The sequence below is a fragment of the Notothenia coriiceps genome, unplaced genomic scaffold (assembly GCF_000735185.1).
Source record: "Notothenia coriiceps isolate Sejong01 unplaced genomic scaffold, NC01 NC01_scaffold00034047, whole genome shotgun sequence".
Classification (NCBI taxonomy): domain Eukaryota; kingdom Metazoa; phylum Chordata; class Actinopteri; order Perciformes; family Nototheniidae; genus Notothenia; species Notothenia coriiceps.
This window is the reverse complement of record NW_011366748.1, coordinates 1-27,965: the sequence shown is the minus strand read 5'-3', so window position 1 is coordinate 27,965 and position 27,965 is coordinate 1. Positions and strand designations below refer to the sequence as shown.

General features: G+C 41.1%; 2 protein-coding genes and 1 long non-coding RNA gene across 3 annotated transcripts; 2 read left to right on the top strand and 1 right to left on the bottom strand.

The window, feature by feature from the left end:
- Nucleotides 1–215: 215 nt before the first annotated feature.
- smarcal1 (SWI/SNF related, matrix associated, actin dependent regulator of chromatin, subfamily a-like 1) lies at nucleotides 216–11,605 on the top strand. Its single transcript, XM_010790292.1, has 17 exons — nucleotides 216–964; nucleotides 1,056–1,395; nucleotides 2,142–2,192; nucleotides 2,325–2,585; nucleotides 2,673–2,723; nucleotides 2,826–3,009; nucleotides 3,977–4,127; nucleotides 5,402–5,563; nucleotides 5,659–5,724; nucleotides 6,513–6,653; nucleotides 8,046–8,264; nucleotides 9,192–9,262; nucleotides 9,448–9,550; nucleotides 9,737–9,919; nucleotides 10,659–10,759; nucleotides 10,984–11,080; nucleotides 11,235–11,605. The coding sequence occupies exons 1-17, from the start codon at nucleotides 632–634 to the stop codon at nucleotides 11,427–11,429; spliced, it is 2,709 nt and encodes a 902-aa protein (XP_010788594.1). The 5' UTR covers nucleotides 216–631; the 3' UTR covers nucleotides 11,430–11,605.
- A 137-nt stretch (nucleotides 11,606–11,742) lies between these two features.
- Nucleotides 11,743–20,580, bottom strand: nme9 (NME/NM23 family member 9). Its single transcript, XM_010790294.1, has 17 exons — nucleotides 20,286–20,580; nucleotides 20,135–20,192; nucleotides 18,618–18,721; nucleotides 18,458–18,529; nucleotides 18,055–18,171; nucleotides 17,160–17,244; nucleotides 16,915–16,997; nucleotides 16,730–16,822; nucleotides 16,086–16,240; nucleotides 15,618–15,814; nucleotides 15,071–15,215; nucleotides 14,882–14,989; nucleotides 14,210–14,361; nucleotides 13,969–14,113; nucleotides 12,888–13,150; nucleotides 12,607–12,690; nucleotides 11,743–12,059 (listed from the first exon to the last, which is right to left on the bottom strand). Exons 1-17 carry the CDS (start codon nucleotides 20,316–20,318, stop codon nucleotides 11,989–11,991), a joined length of 1,965 nt encoding a protein of 654 aa, XP_010788596.1. The 5' UTR covers nucleotides 20,319–20,580; the 3' UTR covers nucleotides 11,743–11,988.
- Nucleotides 13,045–16,360, top strand: LOC104961933 (uncharacterized). Its single transcript, XR_800155.1, has 2 exons — nucleotides 13,045–13,123; nucleotides 16,162–16,360. It is a non-coding gene; the product is annotated as an uncharacterized lncRNA (long non-coding RNA).
- Nucleotides 20,581–27,965: the final 7,385 nt, after the last annotated feature.

The window sequence follows — 27,965 nt, the reverse complement described above, 5'->3', positions numbered from 1 at the left end:
TTAAGCATATTTTGATGCCAATACTTTTCTACTTTTACTTAAGTCACATTTTAATTGAAGGACTTGTAGTTGAACCAGAGTATTCATACACTCTGGTACTTCTCCACTGACTCAAGTACAAGATCTAACCCTTTGGTATATTGATATGATATACTTCTGTTGGAAGTCTCTCCTGTCTCTACAATGCCAAGCAACCGACGCCTTCTCCACGTGCCCGCTTGTTTTTCTACGTCACTTCCTGCGCGGCAGTCCCTTCTCGAACCAGCTAACTTTTAGCAACATGTCAACTAGCTTCAAATGTATCGCCCTGCGTCGTTCTTAGACACTTTTAAATCCTTGCAGTCTTTAGATGGCACTGTTTGTCATGTGATATCCGAATAAGTGCTCACTTAAACCGCTGTTGACATATTTCTAGCTTATGTTGCTCAGTTTGACTGCCGCTAGCAACGTTATCTGGTACCCGTTAGCAAAGGAGGCTGCGGTTAAAGTTGACTAACTTTTAGGATATAGTTGTATTGATAGTCCTTTCATTGCATGGATCATGTGTTTCTAGGTAATTAAAGTGTTGGCTAACTCTGAGAGCCTCGTTAGTAGTGTGTTTACGTTAGTTGCAGCTAAGTAAACCATCATCATGTCTAATCAGCTGACGACAGAGCAGCAGCGAAAGATCGATGAAAACAGACGCAGAGCTTTGGAGAGAAGAGCACAAAGACTTGAACAGACTATCAGCGACAATAAGCAGACCCCGGCAGACTCCACCAATACTTCAGTGCAGGTACAGACCTCCAAACGTCGACTCGACTCAGATTCTGCTGCTGCTCCTCACAGAGAAACCCTGAGCTCAGCTTCTGCACCTAAACGGTTTGTTCCGCCCTTCAAAAAAGACTCTGGTTCAAAGCAACAGCTATTATCTACCTCTGGCAACACAATCCACCAGAATACTAACTATGCATCTACAAGACAGGTAAGATGTGTGCTGTAATGTTCAATCACTTATTATTTAGAGTAAAAATAACAAAGTATTTCCTAACTCTGTGTACTGTCTTTCCTTGAAGATACAAGTCATTGACCCACTTCCTCAACATGTGAGAAGCCCTGTCTTGTCTACTGGAGGAAGCTTTGGTGTAAAGCCGGCTCACCCCAAACCAAACCTAACCTCCAACAGCTCTGATGGTGCAGTTGTGCCTTTCTACAAGCAAACCAGTAAACCGTGCCAGAGTCCTGTGGCACCGCTTTCCTCCCTCTCATCAACTTTCAATGCTGTATCTGCAAAAAAGCCTGCCATCTCTGTAAGAGGAAAATGTGTAGCTCACACAGAGGGCCGCTTCAGAGTAGAAGTGGGCTACCACGCCCAACTGATTGTCGTTTTCAAATCCATCCCATCAAAGAACTATGGTAAGTATCTGCCAGGGCAAATACACTGGCAGACTGTTCAAAGATAGCTTTATGGTCCGAGCAAAGGGGGAATAAGGGTCTATTTCCAATGTATTTTATATTAAGCAACTGCAGAATTAACACTTAATTGCATATCAAATTGTTAGCGCTCTAGTTTTGAATTGGAGAGTTGTTCATGTTTATTTGTATTTTGGACTTATACCATACAAATACTGGCATGCATTTTGAAAATGGCCATAGTTCCCCTCAACCATAAGCCCAATTATTTGTAAGACTTTCTCAGGCTGATTTATATATTCCATATGCCTAATACAGAAATAAACAAAGCGGTATGATGATGATGATGATGATGTTAGTTATGCACCGTTATGCACCAAATAGGTCTGTGTATCAAACCTGAGTGATGACTTAATGTTTTGTGTTAGCAGCAGGTGTTGCAATTTTCAAATAATACCCAGCTCTTCTGCCACAATTCACCATCCAAACACACAATCATGACAACCTCTCCTGCAAGGCAAAATAACCAATGACTGAACTCACCACTATATAAATAAATCTGACCATTGTTTCAGAGCTTTCCTCTGCTAAAGAAACCACGTCCTGAAATCTTTCATACTAACCAGTAACAGTTTTCTAGATGAAAATACCACTTTTCAAAATGTAGTTTTTTGTACCATATGCCTGGTTTGGTATGTTCATTTCAATGTCTGCACTGTCTTATAATAAAGTCTTATCTTCTGCATTAGACCCAGCCACAAAGATGTGGAACTTCAGTCTGGAGGACTATCGAGTGCTAAGTATGAACATCAGGGAAATAATCATTTGATGCACTCCTTATTTTCCCATTAGCCTACATTAAAGGCATGAGAGTATTGGTTTTCTTCAGGCTGCTGCTTCATCCCCTCTCTTTTCTTTACCCTGTATTGCAGTGGAGGAAGCTGCTGCCGTGGCTTCTGCGTCTTTGCGGCCTCTGGAGGGAATGGAGGCGTTGGACGTAGCGGCAGCCACCAGCGCAGCCTGTGACGGGGCAGCACTGGGGGCGCTGCTGAAGCTGTGTAACGGCTGGCAGAAACCTGGGGCCACAGTGCAGGGCCAGTGCGTCCTGGTGTCCCCGACAAAGTTTGAGGTCGACATCGGTTACCATGTGGACGTGATTGCGGCATGCAAGCAGATGCCAACAAAGAGCTATGGTAAATAGTGAACCTATGCATTTAATACAATTGAATAATGGTGAATTTGTGTGATACTGACTTGTCATTTATGTTGTTGTGTGGCAGACTTGAAGACAAAAAAGTGGAGTTTTTCCCTTGCAGACTACAAGAGACTCTGTGAGTGTCAACATTTGCTTTATTTAGCCTCTTTCCCTCTGTGGTCCTACTGTCTCTGGTACATTTGCCATCTTGTCTGACCGTGCTGTGTTCCATACTCAGTGGATGTCCTCAGTGGGATAGCAGCAGTGGAGGTGGAGCCTCTGCCCAGGGCAATAGTCCAGGCTTTCTCTGCCAGGTTTGATGGGACAGAAGCCAGGTCTTTAGACGTCCCTGAGGCCGACCTCTCCAGCGTCGAACCCTCGCTCACCTGCAGCCTTATGCCCTTCCAGAGGGAAGGAGTCAAGTAGGTGCCTTTGAAATGCAATCAGTGCTCTTTTCGCAATAAATCAATACCAAGAGATTGCTATTCATCTAAAATGGGCTCAGTATTGTGCATACAAAGACAATCTTTTGATAAAAGCCAATATTTCTATGCCATTCCTTTGTGACTTTTTTCCGATACAGTATGATAATAGAGAACCGCAGTGACGCGAAGTAAACTCCTTCCGGTTCCTTCGTCAAAAACCAATGCAATTTCTCCATAGGATTTTGGAAAATAGCTGGAAATAAGGTGTGTGATTGACACACATTCAAGTGGCGGTTCACGTTTTGTTCAGCCAGATAATATCCACATGTCTACCCTCATTTTATAATTTTCGAATCATAAATCTAGTCGCCAGAAGCAAAATGCTAACGTTATGCTATAAACGAACTACAGCAGGGTCGCTGCTTCAACGTCACACCAACTTAAGATCCATAGTCAAACATACAGATTCTAAATTGTACAAGTTGAAGCGTTTGTTTGAACAGTTTGCAGGAGGCAGGTACTTGCTTTCAAGAAGAACAGGGCAAACAAACTTAGAGGAGTGTTTACGTGTTCGGTGTAATGACGTAAAACGGCCTGGACAGCTTCTGTAGTCCTATTCAGCCACTTGTGAACAACCATCGTTTTTCAGACACGTGAACTCTTCAAAAATCACCAGCGGGGTCACTGCTGATGGATTTAATGTCGTAGAACAACACGTGATCTGTCTCTTAAATTTGTGTCAAACACAGACCTTATTTTGAGCTATTTTCCAAAATCCTATGGAGAAATTGCATTGCTTTTTGTCGAAGGAAACACAAGTGGTAAAAATGCTAACTGACTGTCCTGGTTTTTAGGACGCGTCACTGCGGTTCTCTATAGATGAGATAATGGGCTGGATCAGTTTTTCTTCCACTCACTGTGCTGCTGTAGCTTTTAATTTGAGCATTTCCTTGTGTGCCGGTAGTTTTGCAGTGTCTAAACAAGGCCGCCTCCTCCTGGCGGATGACATGGGCCTGGGGAAGACGGTGCAGGCCATCTGTATAGCAGCTTACTACAGGAATGAGTGGCCTCTGCTGGTGGTGGCTCCCTCCTCTGTGCGATTCACCTGGGCCGAGGTAAAAGAAACATTCTGCAGAGTGAGCTTTAAAAGAGAAAATGGCTTAGTAAGTGTCAGAGGTTATCACTTTGTTTCAATGTAATTGTGTCATTATCGGTCTGAATTAATTCAGCAGTTATCGTCTTAATGATATTCTCCTGGCCTCCTTCGATAAATGTGTTGCCTTACACATTGTATCGCTGCTTAAATCTCATCATCTGCATTCTAGGAATGTTCATACTGTTCCCCAAGGACTGCTTGGCGCTGTTAAGTACTTTATCTTCAGTAGGGCAGATGGCAGTATTGAATTCTTGGCATCCATTTTCTTCTCTCATAGTTGCAGGTGATGTTTTGGATTGTGAAGGAATTGATTTATAGAAGATATGCTTAAATAGCGTATTCATTTGGCCATTATTAATCATAAAGGTCTGCTTCCCTGGATTTTGCTAATATAGCTTGTACCATATCTATATAGCTGTAGTAGGTTAGATGGACTTTTAGGTATTTCCCCCTTATTTGATATAATACATTAGAAAGTCAGACTGGTCTAAGACCACAAGGTCATTATAATGTCCCAACACTTCCTTGAATGTTAGTGTCTTTTTGTCACTGTTTTCCTTCCATAGTTTAGATGGTGTCTACCTAATTTCATGTGTCCCCTTTTCTCTGGTATGTTTCTCATCTTCTGTAGCTTCTATTCTCTGCTTAACTCACAGCAGCATTACCAACCTGCCACTAGCGGCATATTTTGAGCAGAGCTTTACTTGGCCTTCTGTCTATTGACAAGACAAGACTGTCTGCTCTCTAAATAGATATCTTGGATCCAACACAGTCCCCCAATCAGGAGTTGGAATCGCAGAGGGGGTTTAGTCACCGGAAGCCGGCCCATTAAAGGGAATTGACTCTGTCTGGCTCTTATCTCCACTGTTAGTCTTTGGCCACATCTACTGCAAAACATGGGAGCTATAACTTAGTGAGTGTAAGCCAAGTTGACAGGCGCATGGAGAGGAAGTAGATGAATTGTCAGAAAGATTTGGGCCACAGGGGATTTTTTCTTAACAAAATAATTGGTTATTTTTCAATTGGAAAGGCTTTGATATCAGTTTGTGAATGATTGGTGATTAGTATCATTCAAAGCAGCTGTCAGTCACAACGTGATTATGAATGTTTCTATGGTGTTCATATCAAATGTCACAGTCTGACTAATTCCCAGTGGTAGGGGATAAAGTAGAGCTAGTTCTGTGTTATTCTGTTGTTTCACTGCGGCTGTGACATGAGTGTCTCTGCCTGCAGGCCTTCAGACGCTGGCTCCCCTCCCTGGGTCCTGACAGCATCAACGTGGTGGTGAAGGCCAAAGAAAATCTTCACGCTGGTTTGGTCAACATCGTCAGCTACGACCTGTTGAGCCGGATCGACAAGCAGCAGCTAGCAACCACCTTCAATATTCTCATCATGGTGAGCTTTGCAGTGTTTAGAAATGGCTCACCTTAAGAATTGCAAAATAATGACTATGTTTTAAACAAAATATCTTATGTTGTCATTCTGTGCAGGATGAGAGTCACTTTCTGAAGAACATGAAGACTGCTCGGTGTAAAGCAGCCTTGCCTCTGCTGAAGGTGCGCATTGTCTTTCTGTTTTATTGGAATTCTCTTTTTGATTCAAAACTGATGGAAAATGTGCTCGGTTAAACCTAGAGAGGCCCTCTTAACATTAAGTTTCAAATCAGATTTGTTATAATTATGTGTTTTATTTATTTTAAACACGCAAATCAAAACCACGATTTACAGGGAAGCCAGCTCCAGGATGTTCTAACGTCAGATAACTATTATTCTTTAGCCTGAACAAAAAGAGGCTGGAGCCAGCCGTGTCAGAAGGAGTGGAACCAAACCAATATTTAAAGGGAAAACACACAATCTATCTCAGGGTAAACATTGTCTTTGCTACAAATACTGACAACACAATATTGAACTATTATAATGAAATAAATCCCTTTTCACACAAGATAAATACACTTTGAAACCAATGAGGAAGAATACATTTTACATGGTCAGTTTTACTCTTCATCTATTTTTGGCCTGAGTATTTCAACTTCAAGCCGTCCACACACTTCATAATTTCCAAAAATATTGAATAACCAGTTGCTACATACCAGATTTTCCTTTTTTAAATGTATGCATCGGCCACAGGTTCTTATGAGATTCCTGTCCTTTATCAAGGGATGACGGGATATAAATCATTGCGTTGCATATGTGGCGTATCATCTATTTCACTTGGTTACATTGATCCACAAACCAGCTGGAGCAGACACATTGCTGCGTCTGGCTCATGCTTGGGTTTTATTTCTTACCTTGTCAGCTGGATTTCCTCCTCAGTGCTCTGATCAGAGTTGTTTGTTCTTCCTCAGGCAGCGAAGAGAGTGATGCTTCTGTCCGGCACCCCCGCCATGTCCAGACCCTCTGAGCTCTACACACAGATCCTGGCCGTCAAACCCACACTGTTCCCTCGCTTCCATGAGTTCGGCATGCGCTACTGCGCTGCTGCACAGGTAGCTAAAGCCTTAAGACATCTTTGTCTGTCCAACTGTGATGCTGACTGCTGCTGAGCTGTGATTCCGGTAAATCTCAGAGAACATATAAGGCTTCAGGTGTAGGGATGGGTATCGTTAAGGTTCTAACGGTACTACTACTTTTATCGATACCGCTTATCGATCCGGTCTTTTAACGGTACTTTTATCGGCTATTTTGGAGAGAAAAAAGAAGGTAAACTAACTAAACAAACTGTGAACAAAACTAACATTGTTTTTATTTAAATGAAATAAATAATATTTCACATCAAAAGAAACAACAATGTTTTAACAAATCATATTAAATAATGTGATGACAGAACTGTAAACAGAATAGCTGAAACTTTAACAAAATAAAAGCACTTTTGCTAAATGTTTAGACAAACGGCTCGTGTTACCGCCCTTACATGCTAAACTCTTATTGCACTTTAGGCAACGAGCATTGTCCACATCGAGACGGGTAAAGTTTAACCGGCATTTTACTGAGTACCGGCACCTTGCCGGTACTCAGTAAGAAGTGCCGGTACCACATGGGTAAAAATCAGAAGTGCCGGTACTGCGTACCGGTGAGTACCGGCCCAATTCAAGCACTGCATATGACATATATTTTTTACTTGTCTCCAGTATCGATACAAATACCGATAACGTCGGAGCTTAACGGTACCACGGTCTTTAATAATTCAGCCCCGGGCCTGTTTAATACCGGGGCTCGGTACCCATCCCTATTCAGGTGTGGGTTTAGTAAATATTTGCTTTACTCAAACGTATAGGCTGTAGTTGCTAGGATAGGATGTCTATTAAGTGCGGGGTGAGAAATCTAACAGGTGTGATGAGACGAGCAGGATTGTTTACATGAAATGAGTGCACTCACTTAAACTTAATGTTAATTGGTGAACAGTAAATATATTGAAACTGTTTTTTAGGTGTCAGCAGATTCCTCTGATCTGATTTATTTTTTCTCCACTCCTCTTTTGTTGCTCTTCTATTACCACTTAATCTTCTTAATTATTTGTATTCCGTGGAAATAGGAAGCACGCTACATGATTAAAGGTCAATCACACCCTTTGATTTGGTCCTTATGACTCATTTTGTAGATTGTGGAGATTTCCCCATCTCTGGAAAATATCAGTTATTCCTCCATGAAGAGGCACAACATGGCTCTCGCAGCTCGATGGAGACTCTGGAGATATGATTTTTATTTCTGTGACTTCTAGTTAGTCTCTGCCTTGACTTTCATGAAAACTCCAGGGCTCTGTCTAAATACTCTTGAGGTTCTTCTGTCAAATTCTCCTCATATCTTTTATCTCCGTTCCCTCCTTCCACCATCATATATCCTGTTATCCATGTCCTCTCCTCTCTCCCTCTCTGTCCCAGTCGACTTGGGGGTGGGACTACTCGGGCTCCTCTAACCTGGGAGAGTTGAAGCTGTTGCTGGAGGAGTGTTTGATGTTACGCCGGCTCAAAAGCGAAGTCCTCTCGCAGCTTCCTGCTAAACAACGCAAGGTTGTCACGGTGACAATAGAGGGTGTCAACGGCCGCATAAAAGCTGCTCTGTCAGCTGCTGCCAGCCAGTTGGCCAATCAACAGCGCAATGTAAGTTAACAATGTTTCTCATAGTCCTTGAGAAAACTCATCAAGTCACATCATTTAAAGTTCTTGAATTGTTCACAAACCTTAAGTCAAAATGTAGGCTTTCTGGTTCCAGATTGTAAACTAAACATTCAAACTTAACTCTCTTCCCCGCTCAGAGTGTGAAAACCAACTCCAGATTCTCTCTGTTCGGATCAAGGTTATTCTCTATATTTGCCATGTTTCACACCGTGTCCACATTTTTTATAGAAACGGAGAACAATAAAAGCAGGACACACTCTTCAGAAACAGTATCTTCAACAGAGAGGGATTTTGTTTGAGTCTATGCACTGTTTTGTTTTTAAATCCTACTCATTGTGCCTTGTAAGAGATCATGTAGGGAAATTACAATTCTCACATCTTCAATCAAACCTTCCAAAAACAAGAAATACGTAAAATCCTGACAAATACATCAGTTTGTCAGAAATACAACCCTGAATTATGTTCGACGGGGAAAGACTCTGTTGGACTTAGAGTAATGGAAGATTCTTCTTCTATACCAGAGGACTTTTAAATGCCAAAGTATTCAAAACCCAAACCTGTTGATAAAATGTAATAAGAGAACAAATAAAAGGTTTGTTCTACTTGAAATGTAATCTTTGTGATTAAAACGTCATCATAGCCCAAAAAACATTTCAAAACGGTTAAACCCAAGAAAGTTCCATGAATTGGTTAACTGAGAGTCCTTTCAGGCCAGGACTCAAACGAGAGCTTTTCAAACTGACCCAGAATACCCCAGCAAGTCTTATTTTAGGAATATTTTGACACTGAGTCGATTAGCGTGATTCTTTATTATCACACTGCTCCTCAGAGTAATGGCCGTCTCATCAGATCATCAGTCAGAATCTACTGTCAGTTCTTATCTTGTGCTGCTCTTATCTCTTTTTTCAGAAGAAGGAAGAGAAGGACGCCCTCCTGGTCTTTTATAACCACACAGCTGAAGCCAAGCTGCAAGCCATTATGTAAGAGCAGACCCTCTAACAGTCACTAAATCAAATCAGCACTGAGATTAAAATGTCAAATGAGTCTTTTGTCAGGCCATTGTGATTGCGCTGGTTTTGGAGATATCGTAAAGAGTTTTCACTTGAGGACTAAATATTTAACTGCTTTCTATGAAACTGAGTTTTGTTGTTTCTGTCACCGCCAGGGAGTACATCACAGACATGCTGGAGTGTGGGAGGGAGAAGTTTCTTGTGTTCGCCCATCATAGGTTAGTCCTGGATCATATCAGCAGCGAACTGGGAAAAAAGGTGAGTCAGATGTTTGGATACGCACAAAAGCTTAGTATGAAAGAGAGAGTAGCTGCGGGGAACAAGAGTGGGTTGCACATTTGAGCTTAGTAATACTACTACTATGACTTTAATACACAAGGGTTGTTCATTCTTGTTGTTGATTTGTGCTGGTCTGCTTTTAATCTCTTCTTTCTCTTCCTATAGAATGTGAGTTTTATCCGTATTGACGGCTCCACATCCTCTGCTGATCGGCAGCTGCTGTGTAATCGGTTTCAGAGCTCCACTCAGACCTGCGTGGCTGTTCTCTCCATCACGGCCGCCAACATGGGCCTCACGCTGCACGCCGCCGACCTGGTGGTCTTCGCTGAGCTTTTCTGGAACCCGGGGGTAAGCAACAAGTTAATACTGCAACATGCTGTGCACTCAATGTGACTATTTTACTATGATTGCATTTTACTTTGTAGTATTTTCCTTTTCAACTCAATTTTTGAAGTATCTCCCAAACATGACAGACAGAGAAGATTTACATAGTGGTGGTTGAAAAAAGCAAAACATGTAGTAACTAAAAAGCCTAAGGGAGCAAGACTTGCATTCTTCGGTGCCAATTCATTGCCGTCTATTCTAGATCCATAAATTGGCAATACTTTGCTAACAGTTTAAGCATTACCTCTGTGTAACATAATGGGCTGTCTGTATCTGTCAGTGTGTTTGGATGTTTATTTGCCCTTCACTGGCCAACATCAAGGCTGCACACCTGCTGCATCACCTGCAACGTTAGGTAGTGAATTATAGAACACTTTGCTGTTATCCAAAATGAACTGATTTTACGTGGCTTTTCTTCCAGCCAATATAGGAATGTCCCAGTCCCTTTTCATGCCAACAGTTTGCAGTGACAACAAATGGCAGTACCGTCCAATGGGGCTTTCTAAAATTGGGCAGGATAAGACAAATCCATAAAAAAAACTCAATTCATAATGATATAATTCATTTTCAGCTGTTGGCGGCTTTTTCCCTGAACAATGACTCAGCATGTTATTGACTTGTTCTGTATGCAGAGCAGTAGTCAACCTAAACCTGAATAAAGATTTGGTAATAATAAGATTGCAATTGCTTTCCCCCCCTGCAGGTTCTCGTGCAGGCAGAGGACAGGGTGCACCGTATTGGACAGACCAGCAATGTGAACATTCACTACCTGGTTGCCAAGGGAACAGCTGATGATCACCTGTGGTATGTGTCGATCAGTGGGAAGTGAGACCCAATTAAACTGATTTAGAGTTTAAGTCCTTTTCCTCACATATTCATAATTCTTTCACTACTGTATTGGGGCGGGGGGGGGCAAGGGCTCAGGCAAGGGCTCAAGGCAGCGTTGATTGTCTGACACAAATATTGTGACAAGGAGTGGATTTATTGTTCCTGCTCTTTTATAAGAATGTATATCTTTATTGGTCCAGGCCACTGATCCAGCAGAAAATGAATGTCTTGGAGCAAGTGGGATTGTCTGAGTCAAACCTCTCTGACAAAGCAGTAATCACCAGCTTCCACTCTAAGGTAAGCTCCGCATCCGTATAGAACAAAATGTATAATCCTGTTCACGGTTTTTAAATAGGATCAACATATTTACGACTCAGTACAACAGAGCTTACCTAGCTAGATTAAAATGGTGTCAGTGGATTTAGTGACCGGATAGTTTGGATTTGTTCAGGACCCTAACCAAAGGAGCATCATGGAGATGTTCCAGAGGTCTTTCACTGCGGGAGACGACATGGACGATGCCCTCTTACTGGAGGCTGCAGACGACTGGGACGCCCCCCCGCCTGAAAACAGTTCTGCTCAACATCACGGTGTGGCCGGACAGAACCCCAGCAAGAGGAGCATCAAAGACCACTTCAGCAGATGACTCTGAAACTTTCCCTATTAACATCATTTTGTTTGGACTTTTTAAACAACTTGTGTTAAGCCTATCATGACTTTTCAGAGATACTTTTTGTAAAAGATGTAAAATAACTGAACAAACTTATATATGTTTTTGACAAATGAGAAAAAATTAATAAATGTGTTAAAACTTTTAACTTGACATTCTCGACATCCATACAGAGTTAATTTCTTAAGAGTACGTTTTTTCTCGACTGACCTTCTCATCATTAAGCTTTAAACGGGGAACAAATTCAAGCCTGCATCGTAGAAGTTAAAATGGATACAGACGGTTCAATGTCGCCAATCTAAGATGGATGTGCAGTATAGTCTTGATTGATTGAGGCTATTGAAAAAAAGTACTACCTTTTTGAACTGGCAAATTTATTTATAGATCTTTATTTTAGATCTCTATTATAGATCCATCCCCTAAAGTTTGTACATGTCACGTCTTATTGTATATTTCATGATTCATAGTGACAGATTTTGTGTTTCCCCATTATGTTACAGAATCAGCCCCACAATAAAAGCGAAACGAGGATGATTCAGTTTCCCTGCTCCGGATCGTCCCTCCCTTCTCTCTGTGGGCTGCAGGGATCTGAATTATGTTGGTCACCTGTAAATCACAAAGGAAAATTAGCTCAAGTTATCTTAACGCGACCACTAAGACAATAATTAATAGTAATGTTCCCATTCCTCAGCTATAGGACACAAACCTAATGGCATCATGAGAAGATAGACACAGTCCCATTGAAATGATCCTCCTCAATGCAGCCGTCCTGATTTACTTCTCTCTAGACGCAGTTTTACAACTCTGTGCCAGCTGATGTTCGGGACATGATGAAGATCAATGGCCTCATTTATCTGTATCTGAAGAGAGGCCTCTCTTGCTACTGGAAGCAATCTCATTTTTCATTATTAAGAGACTTATCTATTTGCTGGCTACTCAGACTCCTGACAATGTTATAATGACTGCACCCTTTGTCACAAGATCCTGGTGAATATGCATCCGCCACACAGAAGTCTGGCAAATGTCTCGCCTCCAAATTCAATTTGAGCAATGTTTTCCAGAATGTCTCATCTAGTGTAGCATCTTTAACGTTGACATAGCTGAGATACGGACTTTGAAGGATCATTCTCTTAAAATTGGAACAACTTCATACCTCCATGATGGTTATCAGACATTTCTTCAGTGGAAGATCTGGACGTTCCTGTGTTTTCATCTGAAGAATTGTCCTGCTCTTTCTCTGCAAAAAAATGTATCTATTTCAAGTCTTAGGTTTCAACAATTTTCTTTTCAATGATAGGAAATATAGCTGGGTGAAATATCGTTTCTAGCAAAAAGGGTGTGTAAAAGGCAACAGGAAACAAACTGTGAAGTGCTGTTTATTTGTAGGCAGATGGTGTGCCAGATGGAAGAGACTGCCACACACATCATGATTACCTGAAGTGATCGTGTTAGTCCCTCCATCAGCGGTGAGCTCTGCGTCAGAGCAGATGTCACCGAAGATAAAACGGATCTTCTCCTCTGCATGCTGCTCATTGGAGGAGCCGTGGACCGAGTTGTGGAGGATGTCGGAGGCAAAGCGCGCCCTCAGAGAGTCTGGGGATGTTTCCTTTGCTTGTTCTGGGTCTGTGGGGCCCATTATGGCCCTCCACTCCTCCACTGCATTTTCCTTGGTGAGTACAAGCATCAAACAGGGCCCCCTGAAACAAGCAAGGAAAGGAAAACAGACCAAATGTTGTGTCAATTCTGTTCTTTGACCCGTTTCCCGGTGAAGCCTGATTATGCATTCAGAGGACTGTGCTGCTGTAAAGTCGTGATGGATCGTTTTACATGCTGGGCTAGTTTATATGAGAGTGAATGCTGACACATGCTTTTTGACTGAAGAACCTTAACTATTCAATGTCAATGCAACACTTTCCAACTAAGAGGTGAAAGAGCTATGCACCTTTTTATTATTTATGTTTGGGCTATCAACTTAGTGTGCTCATTAATATATGAAACAAACAACAAACATAACAAACCCCAATTTCTACGCCCAAATGAATAGGTAGAATAATGAAATGACTCTATAACATGTCTCTTTTTTTTTGTTACGAAAAGCATCGTTCCCCAGTGTGAATACATTTGGAGAATTGCAGATAAATATATTCCTAGACATGTAGGCCACCCCTAGTCTACAATATGAAACCGAAATTAGGCTAAACCTGAGCTAGCATTGAGGGATAGACAGGAAAGGTGTTTTTCTGAACTGCCCAGCTGCACATATCTCTGCAATTTGTAACCCAGCAGTTTTGTAACAGCCAAGTGAACAGAGCTATCGGGGCGGAAGAAAACTCAAATATTCCAATGTGCAAATGGAACAAAGAAAGAAATTGAGACGGACTTCATAGCAACTGGCCTGAGGCTGCCTCGATTTGAAGCAGCCAACATGACTGTTAAAACTTCCAGAAGCAACAGAATGAGGTTTGCTGCGGTCGCTCTGCTCTTTTCTTTTGACTGTGTTCGGGTACAAACTTACCGACACATGAACTCCACCAGTTGTTTAAAGAAAGGCTTTTCTCTCTGCTCTTTGTAAAACTCCTCAGCCATGTCCCTCGACAGCACCGCCTCCTTCAGCTGCGTTACAGAGAAACCGCTGCCCCTGATCTCCTGCAAAATGTTATCTGTTAAGAGTCAATAGAAAATGTAATATTTATTATTCATGCACATTTTAACAACACAAGTACATTTGTATATTGTTCTTGATGACCCAAAGGTACCTCTGTGTTCCTCCATCGCATCAGGTTTGATGACTGCTAGAGTTTTCTGTTTAGGGAAGAAGAAGTGAATCTCTTGTTCGGCTGCTTCCAGGCTCTCGCTGCCATGCAGCTGGTTGATGGGCTCGTTCTCCAAAGCAAACTGAGCCCTTAGACTGAGGGAGGAGGGATACAGAAGTCAGCTCTGCAGGGAGCTACCATCAATATCTAATAGCTCTTATTTGAGGGTTTCATGGAATTCTTTTTGGACTACGTCGTGTGCTTTCTTGTACTTTTTTTCAGCCTGCTTCTACTTCAACTAGTGGTTTCCACAATTCTTAAGATTGCCTTCCAAGAAATGGCAGAAACTGGAGTGAACAGAAAGAGATTACAACAAATGTTCTCTCTAAAATGTGTCTTTGCCTTTGGCTGTACTACTGTCAGAAGAGAAACTGTCATTGTTGAATTCCTCCTGCGTGATTGTAGAACGGCAAGCCTTTTCTGTCTATTATTACACTAGTGATTTAAATAACCTGAAAAAACCTGACAAGGTTAAAAAGAGGTCAAAAGAAATACAGGGTTCTTCCTTAATAGCTGTCGGATCAATTTAAAAATGAGAACTCTATTAGTAATGTTTCCACAGCGACTTCATGACTCATTGACGTGTGTAAATGAGTAGAGCCTCACATCACTCACCATTCAGGATTTTCATCTTTGGCTTCATTAACGTCAGAGGGACCAAGAATGTTCTTCCAGAGATAGACAGCTCCCGTTCTGCCTAGAGCCAAAGCTAGCACCGGCCCACTGTAAATACACACTTGTTTAATGCACATCTGCAGCAACATACTACTCTTTAGAATGTTTTTTAGAGCATATGTGTGTTACCTGGTCATGCTTCGGAGCAGTGCAGGAAAATAGTCCTCCTCAACGTGTTGGAAGTAAAACTGTCTGACCTGCTCCTCTGTCAACAGCACATCTCTTTGGAGAGCCACGGTGAAGCCTGACTTATGGATATGAGCCAAGATCTCCTCTGCAGAATTGCACAAATAAAAGACACAATCATTTGCCGGTTTAGGTAGAGAGACATCTGGCTACTACGGCAGTCATACAATAAATCCTACAATCATGAATGTTTTTGTTGAAACAGTTTGAGCAGATTGATTTTGTTAGCAGTTTGTTATTGTATTGTATTAAACTGCATTGGTTTTAGCTAGGTGTATCTTATAAACTGGCATATTCTATTTTAAAATAATGTAAATAGCCAATAGTGATCATTCAATGAAAGAATCTGGAGCTGCAGATGTTTCATTCAACACCTTTGATGTGGAACTCAATAAGCAGTCCCACCATTTCACTATGAACCATCTTTATGCGTGTGTATCTGCGTTCGCATACGTGTGAACTTGTGTTTGCATTTGGCCCCCGACCCCACCTCTTTTTTCTCTGGCAACGTCAGGCCGGATGAGAGCCAGTGTCCTCTCCACACGCTCTTCCTCCCCATCCTGCTCCGTTGCTGAGGCCGTCCTAAAGTTGGGGAAGAAGAAGGCGAGCTCCCTGCTGGCCTGGTCGATGTCCTCACTGCCGTGCAGGGCGTTGAACAGTGTCTGTGTGCCGTATTGTGCCCGCAAGCTGCAGGAAGCCAGGGGGGAGAGGAGAACAGATGGTCGCTCGGCTGGTGCTCAACCAGAGAGAAGCATAATGTTTGGCTGTGTCTGACGGAGCATGCGAGAATCTGCTGTTCATTTGCTTTATCCGCCTTAAGCCTGAGATGGTTTCACACAATCAACCGTGTGTATACACAAATGCTCTTCTTTACAAACACTGAAGGATGATCTTATCATACCAGATCTTACAGTTGTAACTCTTTTTGTGAGTGAAGTATAATTTCCAGCAAACTAACCTTTCTGGTTTTTCCCTCCTGGCTTCCTCTATGTCTGCTGGACCAATGTACTCCCGCCATGCTGGGACAACGTTAGCTGAGCCCTCAACCTGAGAGAGAACCAGAACGTGGGACGGACCACTGGACATAAACTGCACCAACTCCTCAAAGCAAGCCTACAAACCACATAACAACAGAGACAAGAGAATACACACATGTTAGGCAAAGAAAGTGTTTTTAAATCAGGCCTTACATTTACAAGGTGAAAAAGAATAAAGAAAGGCGGATCAAAAATATATTAAAATATTGTTCATTGTTTTTTAACTAGCCTCTTTCCTCATGTTTTGTATTTCTGAATCTCGAATCATTTAGTCTCTTCACAAACAGCACGATAAGCAAAAAAAGCAACACAAAGAAAAATCTGCTTACACAGCAGACCTATTTTAAGCCCTGTGCAGAACTGCAGATGGAAGTGTGATGTATTGCAAACTAATTGCAATGATTTTTGCACTGGTCGTGACTGCCCTAGCATTAGGATGTTTATTCAGAATGTAATTGCCCAGACTAATCACACAGACGAGTGTGCCAAACACAAAGAATGTGTTTATGTCAACTGTTTTCTCTCATGTTTGGGTGAGATGTGCTCTTTAGCTTTCGCTCCATACCTCTTCTGCTTTATGCTGGTAAAAATCTCGAGCCTCAGCCTCAGTCAGCGTGCGTTCCTCTTGGGCCAGGATCTCAAACCCAGCGTCTTGAATCTAGCCAGGGGATTAACGTCAGGTTAATGAACTAATGTCAGCAGGAAAGGTTGAGGCAATATTGTCTTTCAGAAGGTGAGCAGTCTGCGTACCTTCATTATGAGCTCATTTGCCTTGCCGTGAGCAACAGCATCTGGTTTTATGATGGCAACTGTGTAGGATTTACTGGCAGGAACTACGGGAGAAAAAACAGCTTGAGTGATGGTTGATAATGCAAAGATGAATCATTATGACGCTGGTTAACAACCGTTATTATCAGGGTAACAACATTTGCAGTATAAGGATAATGACAAAAAGTATATAGACCACAAATAGTATTATAGCGTCTCCACAGTACCTATTATGCTGTCTTCTTCTTCTGACTGCTCAGGCGTCCTCTCCTCGTCTTTTTTCTCATCCTCCACCAGACCTTCATCTGTAACCTGAGGGACACAAAAATACCAAATAAAAACACTATTCCCTGAACATGGGTGTGTACAAACACTGCAATGCCATTGATTATTTTAATGTTGATTATTCAGCCAACAATTTTCATCTAAAGAATGCCAGAAAACAGTGACAAATGTGCATCCTGGGAATGTTATGACCAACAGAAGCTTATCAAGGGTCAACTTGTTCCTGTGACTTCTTGAGAGGTTCCCGTAGCAGGGGAGAAGTCGAAAATGTCAATAAGTCAAACCACTCATTAAGTGACCTGTAGACTGTGGTATGGGTGTGTTGGCTGGCTTTGAAGCCTAATTATTTTATTTGGAAAAAAAGCAGTAAATGAACACACACAAATGTACCGATTATTTCAGTAAGCTAACGGATTCAGCTGCATTTATAGAAAATATTTTTTTCTCTTTGTCTTATTTAATGTCGACAGTTATGTTGCAGTGTTTTTCTGTTGCTTCTGTTTGTAGCATGGTGTTCATTTTTTATATATATCTGTTCTAAAAGTTTAAATAAAAGGCAAAAAACAACGCAATTAATAATATGTCTTAACAGTTACTGATTAACTTTCTCTGTCGAGTAAGGTCATTTTAACAGAAAGACATTTGACATGTCATAGAAGGAAAAGCACAGGAGTAAATAAAAAAATTATAGAATTTGTCTAGCTCGTTAAGTTTAAAGACCTCCAGTGTCTTTTTTCTAATCATGGCTGACTGGGATACTTCCCTAGAATTAAAGTCAACATGCTTTGCCTAAATTGGCATTTCTGCATTGATGTATGTTTATGTATTTCTGCTCACCCCTTTGCGTTCAACACCTGTCTCCAGGACCAATTTCTCCTTGGCCAGTTCCTCCACAATTATCCTCTGAAGCAGAGGAGCGTTGGCCCCTCGCAGCACCGCCACCAGCTCCCCACCCTGTTCATTCAACACAGTCCAATTCAACTAAACAAGTGGTAACATATTGAAATGCTTTAAATACTTTAGGTCCATGTAAGCAGGCTCAGGAATAAGACAAACTCTATGAAAAGATAATACACAGGAGATAATGTAAAAAGAAATATAGACAGGAAATAAACTTTAATAACTTGAGAAAGAAAATGTTATACAAAGGAAGCACAGCATGGAAACAAGCATTTACTATACAAGCAGGCAAACACAGTATATACCACACACACACACACACACACACACACACACACACCCCATAGAAGAGGAAGGTGGGCTCGCATTTCCCTCTATACTTCTCCAAAGTGTCAATGCTGTCTGCCTCGGCCTGCACCAACACAAACACAACAAAAACATGTTTAAGGCTGCTCCTCTTGTTTTGAAATTTAAATTGTTCACATTTAATTAGAACTTACTGTGGCAAAATGCAATAGGTCATCAGCCAGTTCGTTCTTTATTTTCCGTAAGAGACTAACCACAGCTCGACAGGGGCCGCACCACTGTTGGTACACATCTACAACTGGAACAGACACGGTGTGTGAGCATTGACAGTCTATATAAAGTGTGTGATCGAAGGTGAGTGGACTGGTGCAATCATTCAAACTGCAGTTTTCCCAGTGAACACAGTGTGGCAGCAACATTCAATAAATTCAACTCATGACAGTCACCATTCACATTTGTTTTTCACTTGTTACCAGTGTATGCTGAATTGATTTTTTAAAAATGGACAAGTTGTCACCTGTCCCCGAGACACAGGCTTCTAAAACATTATACAGATAGATACGAAGATGGACTTAAACTGACATACTACAGACTGGTTTACTTATATAACTTATGCGAAGGTTACATATTTTATGATCGTTTTACTGTAGTTACAAACCTCTTGTCAAAATGGGCCTTCCTGCACATGGGAATCTGTGTCCAGAGAAAAGGGGGTAAAGTTCTGGTAGAGTGGATGATCTGGGTGATCTATGTGATTGTGTGGCTTTGCGTGTAAGGGATGGATGACACAATTGGTTGGGGGTAGGAATACTAATGAGTGTGCTGATTAGAGTACCTTGAAAAAGCACTCACTCCCCTAGGCGTTTTTGTAATTTTGTTGATTTAGTATTGGGAATTATAATGGATTTTTACTTGGATTGTAAGAAATTGACCAACAAGAAGCAGTCTTGTTTTCAAATATTCAAAAAATTGAAGAGCATTGGGAACATTACCCCCTTTACAAAATAAGCCACATTATTAGTGCAACAGGATCTGACACCTGATCCAACAAAGCACCATTAAATGCATTATTATAAAACGAGAGAATATGCCACCACAACTGTATTAGTCATTTTAAGATAGGACCAATACCAAGGGACCATGCAAGGAGCGCTTTAATCAGAGAAGCAACCAAGAGACAAAAGATAACCCTGAAGGAGCTGAAACTCTTAAAGTGGAAATTGGAGTATCTGTCCATAGGACAACTTTTTAGCTGTAAACTTCACAGAGTTTTGCTTTATGGATGAGTGGCCAATGCTAAGAAAAAACACATGGAGTTCCCCCAAAACTGCATGTGGGAGATTTATGGTGGTATGGTTTTTGAAGCCCTGCATGGACTGACACCAGGTTACATCTGTGAACCCAGTGCCAGTTCATCCATTGTTGGCCTTAATCTGTGGAATAGTTGGCAACTAACAATTATGTCCTTAGATCCTTAGCCTCTATTCAATCCTTATAAAGACATGCCTGATCACATCCTGTTTTTCTTGGTTTCTTATGGTTTTATCAATACATGCTAAGCTTTTATTAATTTACTTATAGTGTATAGTTCATGTCAGTATCACGCCTGCTTTGCTTATCCAATCTTTTTGTAAATCACTTTTGTCAAAGTGTGTTGATTAAATGTGCTTTACTAATTGACCTACAATCAGGTTAGATCTGAAGTTCTTACCTGTTAAACCTTTGGTTGCAAGCATCTCTTCCCACTGCTCTTGGTTTGTGACAGACGCCTGGAAAAATACAAAAAAACAAATAACATCAGGGCTTCGTGAAGTTAGTTGACTTTTGTCAACATTACAGACGCCATGTTGTGTTTTTTCAACCTGCAAACTCGCTTCTTTCTTCTTGCCTGCCATTTGATTAGTTAATATTAAAGTTTTCAATCTACATGAAATGCTAGAAACCTTATGCTGATTATTACATCCAACTGCTCAGCTGCTGCACGCACTTGTTTGGCCCCGTGGTTGCTAAGCAACGAAGCCTTCCGGGGAGTTCTGTTTTTCGATGGAAGTGCACTTCATTAAAATCGTTATCTTGTGTTGTTGTCGCTATTATTTAACTCAAACGCCGGTCTTGGTTTCGTATCGCCAAACAGTCTGGTTAGTTTTAAGACACATGGCACTCAGAGTGAGAGCTAGAACTACAATTCTTCTTCTTCTACTCTCTTCAAATGCGTTGCTGTTCCTAGGGCGTTTCCGTTTCCGTCCCCAGAACATAACATGCATAATAAAAAAGTATCAGAATTAGGAGCAGTGTCATGCTCTTTGCAAAGACTACTTTGTAAACTGAAAATGATTATATTATTATATTTTTAAATAACATATTCAACAGGATATAGTATAATTTGAATGTGCTGAAGGCCATGGGGAGACCACAGTAAGTTACCACACTATATCAAGTGTATTTTTGATCACATATCTCAATGAAGGGGCTATGATCCCCTGAACTTGATTATTTCATGATGATTGTGCTTTTTTATAGATAGTTTTGATAGACCAATGTTTTAATGTGTGTTATTTTGCAATCCGCTTTGATGCCATGGCCCATTTGGCATGTCTTTGGCTAATGCTATGCTAAGAATAAAGTCCTGTTAATCCTACATTGCATTTAGCTGAATTGTTTACCAAAGCAACGTACATACACTTCTTTACCGTAGACATGCCTGGGGCAACTTGTTGTTAAGTATCTGCCACAAGGATGTTGACTACAGGGGCTGGGGATCAAACCAATGACCAAACACTCAGTTATCCCAATTAGCCACCGCCTCATCAAGATGTCTCAAGTTACAGGAAACAACTCATTTTGCTGTGTTACCTTCAACCCTGTTTAACTCAGTTCTTCGTTCTTGCATTTATGAGTAAATTCTTAGGACTTCGAAACAGTATGATGGAAAGAGAGGGCTATAGAGACTGAGCAGTGTTTTCATTACATTAGAAGGTGCACAGAGCAGAGAGTTGAATAGTACATTTACTCAAGCAGTACATTTACTCAAGCATAGGTGGACTCTGGCTTTCTAAAGTGAGTCATCTGCTATACTGTGTAGTAAATGCAGGGCAGCCATTGTGTCACTGAATCGAGTTTTCTTTATATAATGGCACATATAAGTGCACTGCATCTTGTTTTCTCCAGTGTAAGGACCCCCCAGTGGGCACTCTATCATGTTTTTTGTGCTCTAATCCACCGCTGTACCTAATGACTGTAGATTTAAGTAGTTTTGATGTTGGCATGACTTACTGTACACTATAGTATTCCCCATATCATAGAGATACTATACATTTATTTCACGGCTTTGTCTAATTTTGACATTGCTATTTTGTAATACTCCACATTTGATCACTTCAAAATGTAATGCATTGTAAACGATTAAACTACCCAGCAGGAAGCAGTTATAAAATGCTCTACCTTAATCAACTACAAAATGTGAGTAATAGTTACATGTTGATAAATCAAGATTAAGGATCAAATATATAGAAAAAATCCTGGCAGGGGGCATTCTGCATGATGAATACTTACATCTCTAATACATTGTGTAGCTAATAGCATATTTATGTAATTTAACTTAAGCACAATTTTAAATGCAGGATTATTATTATTATTTATGTTTTGGCTGCTTTTAAAGGTCCCATGTCATGGCCATTTCTACTGATCATAATTCCATTGTTGAGGTATACTAGAATAGATGTATCCATCCATCCATCTTCTCCCGCTTATCCGTGGTCGGGTCACGGGGGTAGCAGTTCCAGCAGAGAGCTCCAAACTTTCCTTTCCCTGGCCACATCAACCAGCTCTGACTGGGGGATCCCAAGGCGCTCCCAGGCCAGCAAAGAGATATAATCCCTCCACCTAGGTCTACCCCTCGGTCTGTTCCCAGCTGGACGTGCCTGGAACACCTCCCTAGGGAGGCGCCAAGGTGGCATCCTTACTAGGTGCCCGAACCACCTCAACTGACTACTTTCGACGCGAAGGAGGAGCGGATCAACTCCGAGTCCCTCCCGGATGACTGAACTTCTCACCTTATGCCTAAGGAGTACCTTAGGGGCAGTGGTTCCCAAAGTGGGAACGCCCTAACACTCCATCAGTTGAGGTCAACAACGTCCCATCCTTACTGTACACTGCTTGGATGGTTCCCTGCTTCCCCCTCCTGAGGTGTCGGACAGTTTTCCAGAACAACTTTGGTGCCGCCCGTAAGTCCTTTTCCATGTCTTCTCCGAACTTCTCCCACACCCGCTGCTTTGCCTCGGCCACGGCTGAGGCTGCTGCCCTTCGGGCCTGTCGGTACCTTGCAACTGCCTCGGGAGTCCCCCGGGATAAAAAATCCCTGAAGGCCTCCTTCTTCAGTCGGACGGCTTCCCTGACCACCGGTGTCCACCAGGAGGTTCGAGGGTTACCGCCCCTTGAGGCACCTAGGACCTTGAGACCACAGCTCCCCGCCGCGGCTTCGGCAATAGAGGCTTTGAACACCGACCACTCTGGTTCAATGTCCCCAACCTCCACAGGAATGCCCGAAAAGCTCCGCCGGAGGTGTGAGTTGAAGGCCTCCTGAACTTGGGCCTCCTCCAGACGTTCCCAGTTCACCCGAACTACACGTTTGGGCTTACCAGGTCTATCCAGAGGCTTCCCCCGCCACTCGACCCAACTCAACACCAGATGGTGATCAGTTGACAACTCCGCCCCTCTCTTTACCCGAGTGTCCAAAACATACGGCCTCAGGTCCGATGATAAGATAACGAAATCGATCATGGACCTTCTGCCTAGGGTGCTCTGGTACCACGTACACTTAGGAGCATCCTTATGTTCGAACATGGTGTTTGTTATGGCCAATCCATGACTAGCACAGAAGTCCAGTTGCATTACACTCCACAGCAAATGTTATCAATGTTTTGTGGAGTGCAATTAAAAGTGAGGATTGAGTTATTTAAAGGGGCCCTATTATGCAAATGTTCAAATTGATATTTGTATTTGTTGCCTCTACTATGACATGTTTACAAGCTTTAATGATATAAAAGTGCTTTATTTTTCTCATACTCTTTGTGCTGAAGCACCTCTTTTCACCCTCTGTCTGAAACCAGAGCCCAGTCTGCTCTGATTGGTTAGCTGGCCTGCTCGGTTGTGATTGGTCACCTGCTTTGAGCTGTCGCACCCCTTAGCTTATGTACAATGCTTTGTAGCCAATAGAAGCGCGAGTGTTACAAAGTGATAACACTACATCTCTGGAGGGGAATCTGCGATTTTAGTTGATTTTGCAGACCATTTCAATGCACAACAGCCAATAATAAGACACTACAGGAAAGGGAAAACCCCCCAAAAAGCATAATAGGGCCCCTTTAAATTCATTCTGAACTGTTTGGCCCGCCAGCAATAATATTTGGCCCGTAATTTTTTTTTACAACATCGGACCGACAGTCGCACATATAGGCTATAATGTCCGAATAGAGAATCTACCTACACCTGAATAATGCTTATTGTACTTTATCCATGTTGAGAGTGAATGACACACAGCACAGGCACAATCAGGCTGCGGGGTGCACTGATGCTGATAGTGGATCAATAGGTGGACAGCGCGTGGTGCTGAAATAGCCAACATTCGGTACCGAAAAAAAAATGCAAAGCAAAACATGCTGTAATTTTTTTTTTTTCAAAGGTTTTCAACCTGAAAGAATCCTAATGTGTCCTTGAAAAGTTGAAATAAAGAAAAGGAAAAAAGGATTCGAGTTGTCCATGCATCCTCTGTTGCCCCTCAAGCCTCTCAAATGTGGACAAACACTCAAATAAATGCCCAAAACTCAGAGAACTTGACAATACTTGACAATAAAAGTATGTTAAATAACACTGCTACCTAGTTAATAACTCTACTTTACTAAGTGGAGGCTTGTCCATTGAAGAAAGGGAGGACCATCCTCCCTAAAATTTCAGAGAAAAATAAACTTAGAAGAGAACAATAAATACATCTCAATTTAAAAGATAAATCTGTTAAAATACAGATAATAGCCCTGGCTTTTAACATGGGACTGAAATGGGGCTAGAGAGGACGAGCCTTCCTTTGGGTGGGTCTAGCCTCAGAGTGTTGATGGGGAGGGTTATCAGCGATATCAGAGTTTTTTCTGAACCGGGGAACAGGGGGCGCTGCGCCCTCTTACCAAAATTAATTCCTTGAATTAGGCTTTGATTATGTTCTGGCCCGCCATCTTGTGGCTCAGAAAAAAATTGGCCCATGGCCAAACTTACTTGCCTACCCCTGCATGATAGCCAAAACGTTTTTTTTCAAAACTCTAGATATCTGCAAAAAACCACCTTGAGTGGATTGACTAAAGTATGTTATGGCCTGAGGACAACCTACAAACATTTTCAAGGTTTAAACACGAGGAATCTTGGTTTCTTTGTCAGTGTGGCAGGCACATACTGTTGGGAGAGAGAGACAGAAAAATAGAGGGAGAATTCAAAATATATTTGGTTAATACATGTATTCTTTGATATTGAAACAGCCGCCTTGTGCTGTTGTTAATACGCATTATGGAGGCTGTTGCATGTTTTAATTTATTTGAGGTTAAAAAAAAATTGCCCTTTCTCAAAAGAAATTCAAGCCTCCTTGGCCACTCCATTTTGACGACAGCTGAGTGGCAATTATAATTATGCTTCTTTGATTCCACAATTGGATTCTGGAGTCAGTACAGTGACGGCAGGGAATGATTTGATGTAATCATTTTGTGTTGATAAGAACCCGAGGTTCCTATTCTATCAGTCAACAATCGATGTAGCTAAAAGCGGTTTTAACAATAGGCAGTAAACATTGTGTGCATCTTCTGCATGTGCTGCTGTGTAAGGGATTAACTACAAATAGAAGTATTCAAAAAACATATTGTTGCAATCTGCTGTAAGCTGTAACTGTTGGAGGGCAGAACAAAGGAATTGTATAGACCACGTACAGTATGTCAGAGCTGCAGTTTCATAAATGCCCATGAAGCCTTGCAACAAGATAGTCCAAGGTAATGGTTATATGTGACAAGAATAAACCAAACATTGGCTTGTAATGAGCTTTGCACTTCCTGTGAGAGCCCTGAGGAAAATACAAAACTGCCCAAGAATTTCTGGAGGCTGCATTTTATGAGTATCAGCATACCAAAAGTAGCAAAATCATTGTTTTAACAGCTGCAATTAATATCTATAACTGTAAGAAAAGTTTCTTAAAACAAATCATTATAATTTAGGAATACAGCACATTACTCCCTTTACGTTGTTCCTTTGTCTTATTCTGGAAGATAGGCTACATGATTTATGTAGTGTTTTTCTGCATCTTATCTGCAAAGTATAAAGATGTGTGAACAGATAGCAGAGAAGTTTAAAGTTGCTGTGTCGCCCAGAACCTTTACAGCTCTGTCAATTATACACTTGTGATCCCGTTTCATTTGATTCCCTGCATGCACCTCTCTTATTTCTGCTCAGTAATAGCTCAGTACCTGTCGTCTGCACTGTCCCATGTAGAGGGACATTTTAGGACATGGCATGGGGAAAACCTACGAGTGTATTTGCTCTTCACATTGCCGGCCTATTATGTGGTGCTACCCTTTGCTTGGTGAGGAATTGGTTCATTTTGTTGTACTGTAGTTTGATAACTAGAAACTTTAAATCAACTTGAAATTAATAAAATTGTTGTCATCTTTTGTTTAGCCCACAACAAAAATATTAGGTGAGTTATTTTGTTTTTCAAGCAAGATTTACTTTTGTCACTATTCTGATATTCTTTCTTTTCAGTAAAGTTTCTTAACAGTTACTTTCATAACCAATTTCACAGACTATGATGTTGACGGTGGACGTGACCTCGACATTTTTGACATCAATGAAGGTATGTAGACATTTTTAATCCTCATACCTCCACATTATTGGTTTTTAGTGTACTTTTCAGAGAGCATTGTTTACCATTTGTTTCTTGTGCTTGGTGTCCTTAGAGGCAGGGTTGAATCTTGTAGAGGGGGACATCGTGCTTGATGAGGTATGTCAATATAACTTCATTTATTTTTCGATATGGAATAAAGCTGTTAAAGTTCCTGTCTTCGTGATTGTTTTTATTGACTGCTACAGAGGCAAACGAGAAATTCCATAATAGGAGATGAGTACAGGTGGCCAAAGACGATCCCATACTACATGGAAGATGACTTAGGTAAGAGTGGCTGTTGCCGCCTGGATTTACAAGCTGTTTTACCCAACACAGTAAAGCAGTTATAAAAGCTTTATCTTTACCAACTAGGTTTTTAAAGTGCTGCATACACGTCAATGTATTGATAATACTGATCCAATCATACAATGATGAATAATGACTGGTCGTTCTGCATAAAGAATACTTTATATAGTGTTTTAAAAAGGTTACACAATCTTAAGTGACTTCAGCCCTTATGTTTTAGTGACATTGGCTCTACTTCCTCACTGTTGTAGGTCCCCTTGCCCCTACTGTTGTATATATAAAAAATAATAGCAATTGCAAAAGTAAAAAAAGAATTCCTACCTAAATTTGTTTTTTATTTTCTTCTTTTGTCATTGAAATATGATATTTAGAAAAGTGGTGACACTTCTCTTTGCTATAGACCAGGGGTGTCAAACTCAAGGCCCGGGGGCCAAATCCGGCCCGTGACTTCATTTTATGCGGCCCCACAAGAGCTTGAAAATAATATAATATATGTTTATTATACGGTTACATGCCGCTTTACAGAAGCACGTTGCCCGTAAACTACATGTCCCACAATGCATCTCAAATTTGACTTTTTTTCTCAGAATTTGACTTTTTTTCTTCAAAATATTCTTTTTTTCTCAGAATCTGCCTTTTTTTCAAAATGTTACTTCTTTTCAAAATGTCATTTCTTTTGACTTTTTTTTCCAGAATGTGGCTTTTCTTTTTAAATCATTTTGTGACATTCTCACTGAAGAGACTTGCAATTATTTGCCCTAGACTTCTGCTTTCAGACGTAGTTAATTATGAAGTTATTACCTTATCCGATAATAATCCAATGCAGAGGCAATAATGTAATATAATACATTATTTTATATTAATTAAAAATGTATATGTATTTTTATATAGTCTTATATATAAAACTGGCCCTTTGAGTGCAACCATGATGCTAATGTGGCCCGAGATGAAATTGAGTTTGACACCCCTGCTATAGACTGAGTTTGTGTTTTTGATAACAAGTGAAAACATATGGAAACAACCAGAAATACTTTTTAATGACCAAATAAGGAAACATTTACATGTTATATGGGTGATGCATTAACACATAATTAAGTGACTAATGTTTAAACGAGCAGAAACATTAAACAAACTGATTTTGTTTGAAATAATATTTCCAATATCTGTATACTGGTATGTTATATTTAATTATGTCAAACTTGTGCTCAAAGCGTTAGAGTGAGTGAGTGAGAACATGTACACCACAGGGGGTATGATGTACTGTATTAATTTCATTTCATTTCAAACCTTTATTTAGACAGATTGGTCCCTTGAGATCATCGATCTC

Coding starts and splice junctions, on each gene's coding strand:
- nme9 (XM_010790294.1), bottom strand. CDS start 20,318: ATGGCAGGCAAGAAGAAAGAAGCGAGTTTGCAG. Junction 18,530..18,617: donor ACCTATTGCATTTTGCCACA/GTAAGTTCTAAT, acceptor GTGTTGGTGCAG/GCCGAGGCAGACAGCATTGA. Junction 12,691..12,887: donor GACTAACACGATCACTTCAG/GTAATCATGATG, acceptor ATTTTTTTGCAG/AGAAAGAGCAGGACAATTCT.
- smarcal1 (XM_010790292.1), top strand. CDS start 632: ATGTCTAATCAGCTGACGACAGAGCAGCAGCGAAAGATCGATGAAAAC. Junction 9,263..9,447: donor GCCAAGCTGCAAGCCATTAT/GTAAGAGCAGAC, acceptor TGTCACCGCCAG/GGAGTACATCACAGACATGC. Junction 9,920..10,658: donor AGCTTTTCTGGAACCCGGGG/GTAAGCAACAAG, acceptor CCCCCCCTGCAG/GTTCTCGTGCAGGCAGAGGA.